The following is a 17,907-nucleotide window of genomic DNA, read 5'->3' on the forward strand; positions in this document are numbered from 1 at the left end:
TTCTCTTCATTGTGAAAAGCCTTAGAAAGTGAAAGTAGAGCCTGAGATAAAATCAGTGTCAGTTATTTTTCTGGATGTTTTTATCACTTTTCACAGGAGCATGGTTTAAAATATATAAAATATTGTCTCTACTTTTCAGAACAAAAGGGCTGTTTTTCTTTTTGCTGTTGTTGGTAAGAAGATTCAGTTGTTTTTTTTAAGGAGTTTAACAGAACAAAACAATTTTGAGCATCTGGTAAACACTTTCATTGATTGCCAGCTATTCTCAAAGCCCATCCTTTTGTTTCTAGCAAAATGTACATGCAGCATGTTATTCAAAACATTACTTATCATACTAACTTTTCAAGAAACATTTAAAATGAATTTTCATTTGCTCTCTCTCTCTCTCTCTCTCTCTCTCTCTCTCTCTCTCACACACACACACACACAGATATCCTCAAGAAGACAAAGTGCAACACAAAATGTATTTTTCCAAGAACAATTTTATTATCTAGTACTTGTGATCATCTTGAGAGTATCAAAAAAGTCTGTTGCAACATTTCAACACGTAAAATAATTTGTTCTGTTGCTCACTTTGGTTCAAAAGATGTATTTTGGTATTCAAAAGCAGAAATATCAGAAAACCATGACTTAAATAATAACAGTTAAGTCTACACTCTAATCTACATTTGGCACCTGAGTTAAGTCAGCAAAATTATCTGTGGCTTCCACATTAACCTCTTGTATTAAAATGCATCACACAGACAAGTTTTGTACTTGAAAACAGCCTTATCAATTTAGTCAAATGTCACATTAAAATTGGGAATTTTCTTTGTTTACAACATGCTAAAGGTACGATCTAAATCAAAAATGTTCCAATGTGACCTACATATCATTCAGGTGAAATTTCATGGTGATAAAAAGACAGCAGAACAATTTATGACATCTCAAGCTTTAAAAAAACACAATGTGAAAATGCCTTTCTAGTAATCAAAACTGTTGGAAATCATATCACATTTAAATACAAATAATGTAAATGAAAACCAAAGAAAATCACTAAATAACAGAGACTTCAAGTTTCTTTGGTTAGGATTATTTGTATTACAAAGATATAAAAATTGATTATGTTGCTCTTCACACATAGGGTTTCCATTTTGATAGTCAGAATCCTTCATTGTCACACCTGGACAGGAAATATTAGGGAGCAAGAAAGAGATTTCTTCCCCATACAGCAATATTGGTGAACAGAAACAGATGATTCTCGAAACGAAGAATAAATATCATCATCTATCACTGGGAGGACACATTGGATCTTTGGTCTTGTGTCAATAATTTCCACCTCACAGTACCAAGGATCAACTGAATGAAAAGCCATACCCATCTGAGGAAGGAGACAACTCTTTGGATAATAGCATCGGCATCACCGCTGCATTTAGCAATGGTCTTGAAGGCAAATGGAGCACAAGCCGGGGAGACTTGTGCTAAAGCTTTCACCAGAATAAAGCATCAAGAAAATTTACACTGAGTAAAGCATTCAAACCACCATTCTAAGGGAAATTTACATCATTGGCAAGAACAATATTTTGGCAAATTCACCCTTAATATATTTTTGGTTGCCTTAGAATATCTATTGTATTATCAAAAAACTCTTTGGGTACAATTTTCCACATCTTTGGGTCTCTTCTTCTATAGTATGCAAAGCCCTTTTCGATATTAAGGCCATGTTAAAGCTTTGAGTTCAGTGCACTAAAACTGCCAAACAGTATTTTTATGATAAAGCTCAAATAGTTTGACAATATCTAATGCACTTGTTATTTTCACAACATACATCATTCAAAAAATGTGAAACAAAAGCTCTTTCAACCTTGAAAATAAAAGAGAATTCAGAGAATTTAAAAAACGAGGACCTCTTGATAACAACGCCCGGACAGAAGTAACAAGACATGGCAATGAAATGTTTTCACTTTGTCCCCTGAGTCTGAGATAATACTGCACAATATGTGGTGAAAAGGAGGTAGTCATGTATGTACAATAACAGAACACGGAGGTAGATAATAAGTCGACAGGGCTCCACTTTGCCCTCGGCTCCAGTGGACAGTAATTAAATATAATGAAAATGTATCACAGTACATTTCTGACATTCTTTTTAACATTCATCATGGGTGAGCTTTGGTTTAGGACAAACAATGCCAAAACACAGACAAACAGGTAGAAAGTTAAAAAAAATGGAAATAAAATGTTATAACAAACATTCATACAAAATCCTGAGGTAGATCCGAAGCAAAAGCACATTTCCTCCATCGCAGCAGCTGACTTCCTGATCCCATGTGCCTTAGGAAATAACTGAAGTGCTCAACTCAGGAAGCAAACGAGGTAGAGGTGGCTTTGCTTCGGCTGCTGGAGATAGATCTAGGCCCGGTGATGTCAGGAGCCGACTGCTTGGGACGTGTGCAGGGCAGGAAGAGAGCCCTCCGAGGTGCAGCAGCGCCGGGTAGCATCAGGGGCGGAGTGATGGAGGGGACGCCTCAGCATTTCCTCATTTTCCACTTCAAAAGACTGCTTCAGCTCAGCGACGGCAGCAATATCGTCCGACCCGAAAGATTCAGGCCTGGAGCTTTGGCTGGTGGAAGGGTTGCTCATCTCTTCATTGCTTTCTTCGTTGGAGTAGTGTCCAGAGTCTCCCGTCTCTTGGCTGCCCTCACTGCTTTGAGAGCTCTCCGAGTGCAAAGGTCCGTAGATGATCTCCCGGGACGAAGGTGGCAGGGGCGCTGAACCTAAATGCTCCTCATATCTCAGGACAGTTTTTCCAGCCTCATACAAGCTGGCTCTCCTCTCAACCTAATGATGGAGAGATGATAGAATTTAAATTATAATAAAAAACAAATCTGAGTAGAAAGACAGCTGATGGACAGAATAATGTTGCATCACTTACATCACTCTCATCTGGATTAATGATGTCCCTGTTGAAGAGCAGCCACCTGCTGTGATTCTTGCTGCTGACCAGACCGGCACTATTTATGACAATGTTAGAGCCACCCTGGAACAAATGAGAAAAAATATGAGAAACACAGATAATTTTATGGCCCTATGCTCTTTAGAACATAAAACATGTAACCGTGAATTTCAGAATTCTGTATCAATGTTTTTCTCACCTTGGCATCTATAAACTGAGCATTTATCATAGGTATAAGAGCCTCAGCATTCTCTGTAAGGCGTTCATTGGGCAGGGACAAACCAGCACGAGGATCTTCAGCAGCTCCCAACCCAATGACTTTGTGAGTGGAGGATTTGCTGTAAGTCATACAAAGATAATAATGTAAACAAATGTCAGAAGAAAAGTTATTGTTTATATTTTTTAACATAACTGTCAACTGTTTTTCATTATTCCAAATGATTATAATCAGTACCTTGGTCTGCCCTTACTGATGAGGATCAAGGCACACATAACAATACAGGCCAAGGCGATGCTCACGCCGACAATGATCCCCGTCATAGACCTCTGGTCTATGTGGTAGAGACCATCAGAGAACACTAGAAGATAAACACAGTGTGTCAGATGGGAAATAATTATACAATTTTTTAGACAAGCAAATTAAAATAGAGACAAATGTTAATGAAATCCGAAGTTAATACTCTGAGCCTAGAAAATGATTTTTAACAGACTTTCACATTCAATTATTGTTGTTTGCAGTTCACGATCAAAACTGTGTGCAGGACTTGACATGCATAAAAAATGAAAAACATGGATGTCTTCGTATTCCTACCCTAAATATGAAAATACTACAACTAAAACTTAGTTGTAGTTGAAAATAACCCTAAAGCCTTATCTTTATTATACCTTAACTAATCCACTCTTTTTTTGCTGATCTACGCCTCCTAGTGGTTTGGTTCTTACCAGAGGGGAACCTTTATTCACTCTTCATAGAACATTTTTACGAACAATCTCTTTAAATAAATAAATCTCTACTTGTGTCAGAACCAAATGTTTAAAAAAAAAAAAAACATGTACAATAATAAACAAGAAAGCTTATCACCTGTAAAAACTGCATTTTTGTTCACACAAGATACATGTAAAGTCTGAAAAATACTTTTTTGAAAGTTCCAATTCAAACCATTTCATTTAAAGCTACGAACACAAACACCAGCGCATAGCTTCTACATAATTCTAAACTTAATGTCACATAACTACCAGCTTGATATAACAAATGAATCAAACTCATCCAGGTGAGACGCCTCCATCATGCACGCTCCAGTGTTTCATGATGCTTACTTGTTGTATCTGGGAAGCGGTCAGAGTGCCTGGGGTTCTTGCTGCGGTGGGCATTTCCACGCGTAGGCACCAGCTCCACAATGTTAGAGAAAGGCCCGTCACCGACTTGGTTGGAGGCAGAGATTTTCACCAGGTAGACATTCCCCGGCTCCAGCTTTTCCAGCAGGGCCATGGTATGGCTTCCTGTAAACAGAGGTAGAAAACACGGCACAAGGATTAGAAATACAGAAAATTGACACAAGCGAACTTAATGTTGCATAAATAACTTTAAACAGTATGTATTTTTTGTTCATAAGCTGAAAGTAGAGAGTTTGGGTTACACTAGTGATGAGAGAAGGTTCTCATGTGGTTGGTGACACAATTAACATTATGATAGTTTCATCATCACTTTTTCCAGTAAACATGTCTCTATATGTTTAAAAGTGGGGATACAATTGCTTTAGGCATATACAGTGGTTAGTTTAGTATTTTAAAAATTGCAGTATGATTACTTTTGTTGTTTGTAGTAGGTAGTGTTGGCACACATATTTCACCCAAAATACATTCCGCATCACTGACTTTACAAATAACACGATCCAGTGCAGTACTCACCCTCCCTTTGCAATATTTGCCAGCGTCCACCCAACCAGGCTTTCTGTGAAGCATACAAGATGGTATAGTGTGATACCACCACATTGGGCTCTACTGGCTCCCTCCAGGACACGAGGGCAGTGTCATCCTCGATCAGAGTTATTCGTACTGCTGCAGGTGGTTGGCTCGGTGCTGTACACAAAGAAATAACATTCATAATAAAGAACGCTTGCTGAGAAAGATGGAAATGATCTGACTGGAGTCTGCACGATAGAAGAAATAGTGGGACACTCAAAAAGCTACATAGTCTGTACAAAATAATGTTATTACCTGCTGGGAGAGTCTGGTGGTAAACAACAGAACTCCAGGGACTTGACATTTGGTCCACATGAAGACGTACGACAAACTCATAGCGAGTGTTTGGATCTAAACTCTGAACCATCACACTCTGTTTGGTACTGTGGACAAAAGAAATCTCATATTATAGTCTTTATTTGTTATGCCTGAGGTAAAACACTGAATATTTGGGGGATTCTCAGCTTACGTTTGCAGGTAGCGAATAGCAGAGGCGTTGTGGGTGCCCACAGGTGTACAACGGACTGTATAGCTAACGGCCTTTCCAGAGGGGAAAGCAGGACGGCTCCAGCGCAGGGCTACTGCAGATGAATTGTTGGCCGAGACAGTCACGTGATCCGGCGGTGGAGGGGATGCTGTCGGTTGGTCTCTGGCCGCTGAATGATGCAAGCAAATTGCATATTTTCATCACATATTTCAATTTGAGAGGTTGTATTCCATTTTAAATTGAAAGAGAACAATAGAGAAAAGTACTTACACACACAACCAGGAGTACTGACTGTTTGGTCTGTCTGATAGCCATCACCAGCTTGACTGACAGCCAGAATCTTGACATGATACTTTCTCCTCGGATCTGAAATACAAATAATCAATTTTCAGTCATTTTCGGCCCGTGTTCTTTCAACTACTACTGAAAGTCAGTCAAATTGACATAACAGTAGCTGTACATAACCAGGGTCTCTGCAGATATCAGTCTCTTAAATAAAATGCTTTTAAAGACACATTCAAGACAGTTTTTAACCAAATTTAAAACAGATGTTTGGGCAAATCAGATCTGTAACGTCAGAAATGTGGACTTTTACGCAGAAGTGCTTGACTCATTTATACAAAAAAATGAAGATAGATAAATGAAATTAGATAAAATTAGGACCTGCAGACACCCTAATAACATAATTTTTCAAATTAATGGTCCAATAGGGCCAAATATTTGGTAAGTAATACCAAATCATGAAAGACCATCATTAAAATACCAGAAGTGATGGTTAACAAATAGTAAAGCAGCATCTATTATTAAAAAAAGGCAGACACATTGACAATCCACTCCGGGGGGGGGGAGTCTGTAGGTCATAACTGGCCGTTCTCGTTGCATGGACAATGCATGGCCTCCTGAGTCACCCCGATCTCTCATTCATCATTTCTTGTCATGTGAAAGGAGCATGAGAAAGATCAACAAGACCCAAGGCCCACTTAATATGGTGACATGATCGATAACCTCTATGAAAACTATCACAAAATTATAATGTCTTTCTCTTTTGAGAGCCTGTAAAAATTTTACAACCATGAATCCCTTTGATATATTGTGCACAAGAAACATATCACTGCATTTCCGGGGCAACAGTAGAGGTAAAATAAGGTAAAATGTGATCTTGTTTGTACTTTAGACTTAAAAATAGAGTAATTATGGGATGATACAATGTTGTTTCAAGTGTTTGCTAAAAGACATCAGAAACATCATTCCGGTCTGTGGGTAGGAAGCTTTCATTTGAAAATATGCAACCAAAGTTTCTGTTTTAACTTGAAAAGCTTCCATGGCTTTAGCTCCTTAATTGGGATGTTTTTAGGGAGCGTTAAGATTTGTTTTATGCCTCCAGTGTGAAAGGTCGGCCTATTGGTATTGACCAGTGAAGGCGGTGTGTCCAGGCCTGTTGTGGGGGCTGGGCCAGAGGCAGTGTTCAGCTGCTGGGATCCTAGGCCCATGGGACTGGGGGGTTTGACTGGGGTCACCAGGTCAGGCCAAGATAGAACACAAGGAATCTGGGCCCAGGACTGTGGGAGCTGGGCCCCTTTTGTTCCCTCTTTCACGCTCTTCCTACTGCCCTTGCATTATAGCCTTAAACTTGGAGTAACACAGACAGAAACATGGCTCCAGAACAGAACTTATATCAAGACCGATGATAGTATGGAACCAGATGACTGCACCTTGTGTGATCATCAATATAGAAACATACTAAAGGGGTTTGCATTTCAAGCAAGTTATTACTACAAAAGCATTGTCACTAATAATTTATTAATTTCTTTTTTTAGTGTTTTGGATATGAACTGAGCAGGAACCACCCTGTGTCTGAAGGCTCACAACAGACTAAATTATACTGTCAGCAGTTTTGATCAGTAGGGCCCTGGTTCACATTGCATATAGATTGCTTTGGGTTATTTACATGGACAGCACAGATGACCAGTGGGGGCAGGGTCCTAATCCAGGACTGCTGTCTCACGGCTAGAGGTCAGCGGCTTGGTCCAGCTCTGGACAATCCCAAGGGTGTTTGTTTGTCCGCTCTAGTGTCCAGCTAAAGGGGGAGTAGTGGCCAGGGTCTTACAGGGCAGGTCTGCCCCTGAACACAACACAATGGCCTGGGGTAATTATGCAAGCTGCATGTTGGGAAACGGTGGTGGGAGGGACATCTGGACCCTGACCTCTAACCCTGGGAGCCTGATCTAGCACAATACCGGTGGCCAGACTGGAGAGGGCTGCTGGTTAGGCAAGAGGGGTCAGCCCATATTGATCAGGACAGAGGGTGAAAATGCAAATGCACCATCCAACTGGCCACTGAATTAAATTGGGAAGACCCATTTGACTAAGAACCCATTGGTCACTCTGGGTTGTCCCCACACCAAAATCACAGGTTTAAATGGTAGAAACGCAGCAGCATGGTCAAATATACTTGATGTTCTATGTTTTTTATCTGCTCCACTATCCCATCTTCTCATTACTAGACAGCTAGGACATCACTCACCAAGGCCACTGATGGTGTAGGTATAGTTTTGGGACTGCAGCTGGATTGTAGGCTGCTCTGGTTGTCCTTCCTCATGGTAACACAGCCGGTAACCCTGAACAGCCACAGATTCTGGGGAGATTTGCCAGCGTGCCACAATGGAGGTGCAGTTAAGAGGCTCAAGTTGAAGAATAGGGGCTGAAGGCACTATGGGGGAAAAAACAGCAGGCATTGGGATCAATACACACTCATATTTGAAATCCTGCTGAGCAGAAAGGAAGACTAAACATATAAACAACAGAAAACAGCAGGACACTGGTATAGAAAAGGATGGGTAGATGGATGGGAGATCATTTTACTAACACAATGGTTTCTCAGGATTGTCAATTCAAATTAAGAATTTGGGGTGTGACACAGTTCAAATTTAGGCTGTAGTTTGGAAGAAAACGCACTAGTATTCACGTTCTAAAATTTCTCTCAGACAAAAATGTGCAATTCTGTCAGCTGTGCTGCTCTACATCACCTAAATATATATAACCAAACTTTTGAAAACAAGAAATCCAGCTTTGGTGGACAAAGAGCCTCCCCCAACACACCGGACCATGAAAAGGGGCTATTCTTTCCCCGACAGAGATGCCTGAGGCCCTCTCTTTATGACCCGTGACTGAGGCCACTATAACATCACTGACAGCGAAGGGCAAAGGTTCTTGGGTAACCAACACAAAGACTGTGGGACAATGCTACAAGAGCAAACTCTAGTCATAAGCCGACCACTCTGCATGAGCTCTAGTGATCGTCCTGGTATTCTGAGAGCAACAAAAACAGTGATCTGACCAAAGCAAAAGCATAGCAAGTTCATCAACAAGTCCACATGATTCTAATACTCTCATTACTTTATTACACTACAGAAGATGCCTGCATTTGACCCTAAGAATAAATTCAATCACGCATGAGAACTTTTGCAACAAATGCAGAAGTTAAGTGAACCATACTGCTCTCCACAGCCATGTGATGAGATTGTATTGATAAGAAGAACACACAACTTAATATCACCAGCTCTCAAACATTTGTTCCTTGTAAGTCTTCTGCAGGTTTACCTTTGCTGCTGGAGGTCTTAGGTGTACGGTGTGAGGTCCATGCAGAAGGCTCACACCAGCCCACACGGGTGGCTGCAGCCATGCGGAGCAGGTAGATGGTGTCAGGCTGCAGGCCCTCTAGAAGATACTCTGTGCTGTTCTGAGGTATCTCCACTGAGGTGACAGTGTTGTCCACAGCTGTACGGTAGGAAAGTCTGTAAGCAGACAACCGACCGCGGCTCACCTTGGCAGGCAGCGGCTGCCAGCTCACCTGGATATCTGTGGAGCTGTGGCTGGTCAGACTCAGCTCTGGGGTTCGCAAAGGCACTGCAGAAATACAGGGATATAACAAATTCACTTGACCATGATGTGGTGAAACATGCTGGCAAAGACTGTCAAATTTCTATGTTTTATTCACACAAATTTGAGTTAGTGAGTAGAACACACCAAGAAAATACTTCTAACAACTGCATGCCCATCCCCCTTATGTCCACTCAAAATGTGCTCTCTGTACACACTTCACTTGCATGCATTTTAGCTTAACTACCAGAGTGATTTATTGCAAGGAATGCTGGGTGTCTCAATGCTCAGTGCTTACCATCCTCCAGGGTATGTTGACTGACTTGGTCTGACATACGACTGGCTCCCATTGGCATATAAGCCACGATGTAAAAGCTGTAGTTTCGGGCTGGCTCGAGGTCATCGATGATATAGCTGGTCGTGTCATTACCAATAACAACTTGGTATTCTTCGTTGTTTAGACCTGACATGCAACAGAGTGTAAAGTAGTTTAGAAAATAGGTAAAAATGATCCAAAGAAGAGACTAATATGAAAGTTTTTTGAAAGGCTTGTCGCTCATCTTTTCTATAAACATATGTAATGCAAAGCACAGCCACATAACTGCTTCCAGGCCTCTTAAAACAAACTTACTAAAACACTTGTTTACAAAGTCTGCCTTTGTACTTCATATAGTTATGTTATTTTATGTCAGTTTAATGATTAAAGTTAAATATCTCCTTAAGTTACTGGTTTGCAAGACTGTGAGGCTGTAAAAAGCTGCACTGCCCCTTTAACTACAAGCAGAATAAGCTGGGGAGAGGACAATGGGCTGGCTAAGCCTGTTGTTATTTCAGTGAAGTTGCCATTCTGAGTCTTCCTTGACCTCTGCTCTGTGCAGCAACAACAGATGGCCTTCACCAAGGAAAGCTGATCATATGTGAGAGAGTGAGATAGCTTATTGTGGTCATCTTTCCTCCTCTCACACCTTCATCCCTCTGAGTTCACAACTGATCTTTGAAAGCTCAAATGAAAAACCTGAGACATATTTAAATGGTTCTTCCTGTTGCTCTCACCTTCAGCCTTCATATAATGGATTGAGTAGGCAATGACTTTGTCTGCATTGTACAGAGGTCTCTCCCAGGCCAGTAAGATGGCAGAGCTTGAGATGGTCTCAGCATGGATATTTCTCGGTGCACTGGGCCTGTCCTCGGACATGACAACAATAAGGCGAGCCAAGGACAGCATAGAGCCCTGTTCGCTCTCTGCCACGCATTGGTAGATGGCATCATCCTCTGGGATGATCTGGGTAATCACCAATTTACTGTGGAACAATACAAAATATTAATTAGCAGTAATAAACCAGAAACCTAAAGGGATGAAATATTTTATGTGCAATTGTGACTACCACTCCTGTTGTGTAATACCTGTTGTACATCTTAATCCTCCCATTTAAGTGAACCTCTTCCCCATTCTTTAGCCAGCTGATACGTGGCGGGGGCACACCCTCTGCTTGGCACATAAACCGGGCAGTGCCTGCTCGTGGACGGGTCTGGCTCTCAGGCCTCTCAACAATGGATGGTGGCACTGAAACAGAGATGTAAGACAATGTGATGAAAACAGAATCTATTGCTTACCATTTGTTAACCCACAAAACAAAACACTGACTTATTCTCTAAAAATACTTCACATCCACAAAGGCTTGTGTTGTGTTAAAGCATATGGAATACAAGAAGCTGGCAGGACATGAAGAGTTTACTGTACCTTGGACTGTAATGTTGGCTGCAGCAATAGTGTAGTTGCGGGTTCCAGGGGTGGTAGCCCTGCAGAGGTAGACTCCACTGTGCTTGGAACTGACATCAGTAATAACCAGGTTCCCATTGCCCAGCACTTTGGCATTGTATACATCAATAGGTTTACTATCTGCACGGCTCCAGGAGATGATGGGCCAGGGATTGCCTGTGGCCACACACTCCAGCACCACAGTTTGGTGAAGAGAAACTGTGACATTCTGAGGTCCAGCGATGATTCTGGGCCTCTGACGTGGTTTAGGGCCTGCACCTTCACAAGAAAAGAAATTTTTTTTATTCAGAGTTCCCTAAGTAAAATGAGAGTTTAAAGCTCATTCCTAAATTCCAGTTAATGCAGTTTATGCACCTTGGTTGACTGTCAGTGTGGCCTCTCTACTCTTCAAACGGCTACCGATGTTAGTTGCCACACATCGATACTGTCCAGCATCTTCCAGTTGTACATTGTGGATCTGAAGGACTCCGTTGGGCAAAACAGTTATTCTGGGAAAATACAAAGGTAACATTAGAAGGTGTAGGTGTAGGTGCTACTAGGTTATAAATTAATGTTATAAACAAATGGATGGGGACTGTCGAAAATGTATCAAGGTGGGTTGGCAGGCACATTACCTGTCTGTCTGTAGCGGTAATGTGCTTTGGTTCAGCTCCCAGGTGATGGTGGCAGGAGGGCTGGAGGTGACTGCGCAGGAGAATCGAGCCACACAGCCCTCAGTCACCACCATAGGCACAGGATGCAATAAAAACTCTGAGATACCTGTGGAAAGATAAATTATCAATCAAGCAACAGAACATTTGAACTAAAACTTATGGGTTTATTTGCAGTTATCTTTGTTTGTCACTTAAAATATTACACATTATGCATGCAAAGTCTTGACTTTGATGGATGTTAACTGATTTTATGAAATGAATTGATCTTTGTGAGCCACAATGATCTTGCTTTTGTGCAGATGAGCAATCAGGTCCCACACTGACCAGCTGGTCCAATCAATGGATCAATAGAAGAATGACACTGAATGATGCATTGTTATAGATAAAAAACAATCAATTCACTTTGCATAATCAGGACTGCAAGCAGCCAAGAGGAATAAAATATCTGAAACATTGTTGAATAATAAAGGTAAACCTATTTCTTGCAGAATTCAGGGATGACACACTACATATCTGCAAAATATGCCATTTTGTCAGTTTAATGTTGCACATATTTTACAGCTATGCATATGTAAATGTTCTACTTAGACCCTGCTATGTAGTCACTGATTAAGTATAAATATACTTGCTTTTAAAGTACTAAAACAACTGTGCAGTTTGCTGAGTCCCTTTCTGTTTGTGATGTCTATTCAAAATGTCTTTCAATAATCACCACAAATAAGCAGCCCCCAATCTGCATTTATCTCCAGAATGCTCTGTTAAATATGACAAATGACCTTCATTCATTAAGGTGATAACTCTCTCCCTCCCCCCTCACTCACAGGAAGGAAGTCAATATCATGTTAAAGAAAATCAATACTCTGTTCTCCCACTGAAACTCCACATTAAAGAGCAATCCCTAAATTCAAGACCTAATCTCATCATCAATATTACAAAAATAAACTCATAAGACCCTGCTTGTGTGAAGTGCATCGGGGCTTTAGTCTCAACCACGAACAGAAGAAATGATTCTTAATGCTTTGTTTCCTCTGAAATGGAAGTAAGTTTTGGCTTAGGGTCAGTAAATGCCAACCAAATCCCATGTCATAATTCATTTAATTATATTCCAATGGTCAGTATTATCGTGAAGTCTGGAATGATCCACCTATTCTGCCTCCAGTCAACATGGCTGACCTGTGAGCAACAGAAAAAGCCCTCAGCACCTGATAACAAGTTAAAAACAATATGTTGTTTACTCTCCACTGAGAGATAACAGATCGTCTTCAGTCTTGCTGGGATCAGTGATGTAGACAGTGGGTGTGGCCTGCACAGACTGATCCGCTAATATGGTCACCTCTGTTGTAAAGAACAAATCAATGTCTAGGTCAAACAGCACAAAGGTTTCTCTGCAGAGGTCAAAGTTCGCTTCTACCCCCTGTCCATTCAATTCTAGCCCCAAACTGGGATCCAGATCGAAGTCAGGTTACCATTAGTCAATAGACAAAAGAGAACCTTGTGATTCTTATGTTGTTTTTTATCCCATATCAAATGTTACAGTATTATAATTTACAAGAGCAAAGTATAAATGTACTTGTTGTGCAGATATTACGAGAAATATATGAGATATCTGACACCCCCTGTAAATCCGAGATGTTCTGAAACTGGTGATGTAATCCCAGAAGTAAAACAAGAACATACTTTCTGAATATAAACATGTTTCCAATGGATCGATACTATTTACTGGAATATCAGGCCAGTTCACTCACATGACACACTGGCCATTTCTTTAACAAAAGGGCTCTGCTTGACAGGGCAACAGAGGGACTGATCCAGTGAAAGGGATTGTGGGCTGGGAGAGAGAACAGCAGGGCAGCCCAGCCAGAGCAGGCCTGTGACATCACAAAGCCTTTCCCTGGTGACCCCTGACCCCCAGGACCTCTGGACAGAAGGGGAGCACAGAGGAGGCCCCCCATCCTCCACTACACGCCTACAGCTGACCAAAAACCTTTAACCCTTTCACTGACAAAAGGCTGGACGCCAGACTAAACTTGACTTTTGAGGTTTTTGGTTTGGTCATCTTATAGGAAACTGATTTTTGTGATGCCTATTAAAAGATTGACAATCACAACAAGATTGCCAGAGCAGAGTTAGTGTGTCTATTAGCTAAAAGATTTGTATTTCCACTTTGTATTTCTATATTTATAAATCCCTTCCTGTGTGATAATAGTATGTACTTCTTCATAGTTTTGTACTGTTGAGCATTAGGACATATTGCCCAAAACCTTCTATCCTCAGTGTCAGTGTCAAAATCAGTATGTTTCAGAAGGTGTTGCTAGTTTCCATGACCCCGCTCATGGGATATCCCTTCTAAGACCTGTGAAAAGTGTCCATGGTAGGCCAGGCCCTCTGAATAGACACAGCTGTCCTGTCCACTGATATGTGGACAAACAAATGCCCTGAAAACTAAGCCTTTTCTTCTGGGGCGGTCAGGGTTACTCCAAACAAAGGCTAAAAGGCAAATGGCCTTTCAGAGATTCCTCTGTGTAGCAGACCATTCAGCAATTACACAGTGCCACAGCCTGCAGTGACAATGCAATCCCACTAACATAAGAAGTGAGAGAAGGCTAATTTCTAACTTTTTGCCAGTGTTTCCTGATTACTTTCACAGAAGTACAAGTATTACTTTTGCTCAAAACAGGGAAAAGTACTCAGACCCAGGGCTGCCTATTTATGGAGCATTTATGAGCTTTTAGATTGACTCTCCATCTACCTTTAACTGTCTCTTAAAATGATCCTATAACTGGACTGACAGCTTTAAACCCAAGCACAGCCAAGTCTGAACAACTTCCAATAACATGGAAACCCAGACTTTAGAGGGTTTTCCTCAGTCAAGAAAGGGGTGGGGGACATCTGCTTCCCATCTCCAGGTTAATAACCCATGAACTTGCCATTCTGATGGCCTGCATGTTGACACCACAGAGCGTAAACCAACCACTTTAACCCATCCTCCTCTTGGTCTCAACAGCAGAAAACAGGAAAAAAGTCCATGTCAGCCTCAGAGAAATCTTTCCACTCTGAGCTCCATACTTACTTGCGATAGTCAGACGTGATCTTTGGCTTAGGATAGCTCCATATTTGTTCTGGGAGAGGCACTGGTAAAACCCTTCATCTGATTCCTCCTTGGTGTGTTTTATCTTTGGTATGTACAAGGAGCCGTTGGGCAGAAACTGTACGTGTTCACTTTCTGCCAAACGAACTCCATTCTTCAGCCACTTGATGGTGACCGGAGGCTGCCCATGAGCCTGACAGTCCAAGACAGCAGGGTCCTTTGGTAGTGCTGTAACATCACTGGGCTCTGTGATGAAGGACAACTCACTAAAACATAAAACACCTAGAGGATAAGAATGAGAGCATTAGTGAACAGTTGATTATGGATACGCTTCACAACAATTACTATATAGCCTAACAGACCACATATATCAGGTAGCATACTGGAGGAATATTATAATAAGACTACACTGGTATGACCAGAAACTATGAAAAATAATACTGTCATGATTGCTTAGTATGACACACCACACTACACGTTATAGCAGCTGCATTAAGATGGGTACCACACGTTCAAATGTAATGTGGTGTCCTGATTTAACCAAATGTATCCTTCAGAAACAACATTGTGTGTATAAAGTTTGGCGTTTAAATATTTGCTGTCACAAATACCAGACTTCGTGACATGTCACTGACATTAACGTTAATGAGAGAAATAAAAAGTGGCTGTACAGTTAAAGTTTAACAACCTATGTCGTTATCTCCTCCTCTTCGTCAACGTGGTTCAGGAAAAACAACCAAAATAGTTGAACATTTGCGTTATTTCAGAGAGAAACTAGCCAACATTAGGCAGCTGGTACACGGTCCGCGGACGGACCTCAGATCAGGTCGGCAGCAGGATAACATCAGCAGAAAGACAACAAAAACAAGACACTTACTTGATAAAGGAATAAACAAAACAAAAAGCAGCCAGTGCTGGTAGTTTTTCATCTTAAACTTGGCCATTTATCCGATTTGTGGTGTCATTTTCCCCCTCGGCGCAGACCGCCGCTCTCCTGCGTGCTGTCCGGATCTCCCCGCAACCTCGACTGCCAGCAGCGGAGCACCAACGGCTCTACAGGGGTGCCGGGGGCTCCTCTCACGCATGCGCAGACAGCACCGGCCAGAAGCAAGTGTGCCTGTGTGTGTGTGTGCTGAGTGAGGTGTGGGGACCCCAGGGGCCCCCAGGAGAAACTGCCACTATACGTGTAACTGGAAATTTTCATTCATTGCACCTACAGGATAATGTCATGATGACAGACTGTGATTGTTTCCTGTTAGACCCTCACCTGGAGCCAAAACTAGCAGTAAAGATCATCTTGGAAAAGGCTCCTATGTATGAGATTATAACCATCTTCATCTAAATCCTAAATAAAAAAAACCCTTAAAGGGGCGAAGAAATTCAAACTCAGAATTTTAATATTTACAATATAAATGAGGCAATAATGCAACTCAGAAATATTTATTTTTCCATAACTGAGTAAACAAGCTGTTCTCAGAGCAAAATAAGGTCACCAGTTTGAAGCTAGAGAGGTGGCAGGGTCCGCAAAATATAAACAAAGTAAAACAGTATGAAACTGTGTTGTCTTTTCAATGCCTACTGTATATATAAGACATTTATTGCATGCCCGGCTGTGATGAAGGAGGGATCCCTCTTTTGGTGCTCTGTTTTTCTTTATCCATGAGGATGGTCAAAGGCAGAAGGATGAGGAAATAAACTGTAGTTTGTACAGCCCTCTGAGACAAATTTGTGACTTCCGGCCTTACAAATTAAGTTGACTAGACTTGAACTGACCTGTTCAAAGAGTTGAGAGTTTTAATGTCTTTCAGTGAAAGTGTTTCCACAATATATACAGCTGATCAGATACATCCTGATAATTATCAAACTACAAAATGATCAGTAATCAACTATTTATTTGCAATGTAGCAACTCAGCCAAATGAGATCTTTTTTTTCTGTGCATTAGATATTTAAGACAACAAAATAAGATGAACATAGTGAATTATCAGTTACCAAAGGCCGCTGGTAATAAGGTCACACTGAACAGCATCTGCTTCTACCACAGAACCTGGTAATTATGAAGAGATATTGATGGCTGCAAGTCAGCTGCCTAATGAATTCAGATATTGATCTGGGCGACCGTGCCTTTTGACAATGACCCTCCCGTCTCCCAGCCCCTCATTCAATAGCCTCACAATGGGCTCCAGCTGTGAGATCAGCCATGCTGTATCAGCAAATTGGTTACAGGTAAATGCAGTCATCACATTCAGACTGTGAAACATGTTGTGCCTTCCAAAAGATATGATACAACTCTGACTCTCCACAGTTACTATAGACGGTTGCGTGATGATTTTAAGGGATTACTGCCACAAACCTGCAACTCCACACTCCACTATCCAATCAAATGAGGAGAGCGGAGAGTAATTATGTATTGATTAGAGCTAACTATTGATTTAATCATCTAAAGCCTTAAAGTTATAATTCAAGGCTCAAAGGGTCTGTTTAACAGCAGCTCATAATGTGTTTACTCAATAATTTAGATTTTTAAGTTATTTTATTAGTCAAATTTACATCCAGGAAATACACATGCATCTTATGTTATATATTTAAAGGACATTGTCTTTATTAGGAAACACACTTGTGTTGCAGTTTATCAGTTATGGATGTTTATTAACTAGGTCACTGGCATTTAGTGTGTCCAGACAACAGTTATTAATATGAAAAATAGAGGGAAAAATGCTAAGATTTTATTTCTCTGGACCCAAAAAATAAAAATAAAAAATGTCTTCACTCTCACAAAACCTCAACTGATGATTTTAGCTGTGAAAAGGGTGACAAGACATCAGTGTCTAAAGTTAACAAAAGATTAGTTATCTGTATTTTATCCATAACCTCACACTCTTTGGATATTGATATGTTGTATACAAATAGGAAACATGATCGTGCTAGTGAAATCTGTCGACTCATGTTGCCAAATGTTGTGGTGTGGAGGTTACCGCTGGGCTCCACATGGCTAAAGGTTAGGCTGTTTGGCCATGATCAATAGGGTTAAGGTCATTAACATGTTGTGAATAACACGAGGCCCTGGGAAAGCAGAGCAGGGGACCAACGAACTGGGCGCTGATTGGCTGGAGCTTGTCTCTAGGAG

The 17,907-nt window shown here is 41.1% G+C and overlaps 1 protein-coding gene across 1 annotated transcript; it reads right to left on the reverse strand.

Annotated features, from left to right (window-relative positions):
* Window positions 1–2,403: 2,403 nt before the first annotated feature.
* prtgb (protogenin homolog b (Gallus gallus)) lies at window positions 2,404–15,725 on the reverse strand. Its single transcript, XM_073471816.1, has 19 exons — window positions 15,659–15,725; window positions 14,764–15,063; window positions 11,655–11,799; window positions 11,395–11,528; window positions 11,002–11,298; window positions 10,665–10,824; window positions 10,314–10,561; window positions 9,559–9,723; window positions 8,982–9,287; window positions 7,906–8,091; window positions 5,652–5,747; window positions 5,364–5,550; window positions 5,150–5,277; window positions 4,841–5,011; window positions 4,250–4,432; window positions 3,387–3,510; window positions 3,132–3,270; window positions 2,912–3,016; window positions 2,404–2,817 (listed from the first exon to the last, which is right to left on the reverse strand). Exons 1-19 carry the CDS (start codon window positions 15,723–15,725, stop codon window positions 2,404–2,406), a joined length of 3,555 nt encoding a protein of 1,184 aa, XP_073327917.1.
* Window positions 15,726–17,907: the final 2,182 nt, after the last annotated feature.

The sequence above is a fragment of the Pagrus major genome, chromosome 8, assembly GCF_040436345.1.
Source record: "Pagrus major chromosome 8, Pma_NU_1.0".
Classification (NCBI taxonomy): Eukaryota; Metazoa; Chordata; class Actinopteri; order Spariformes; family Sparidae; genus Pagrus; species Pagrus major.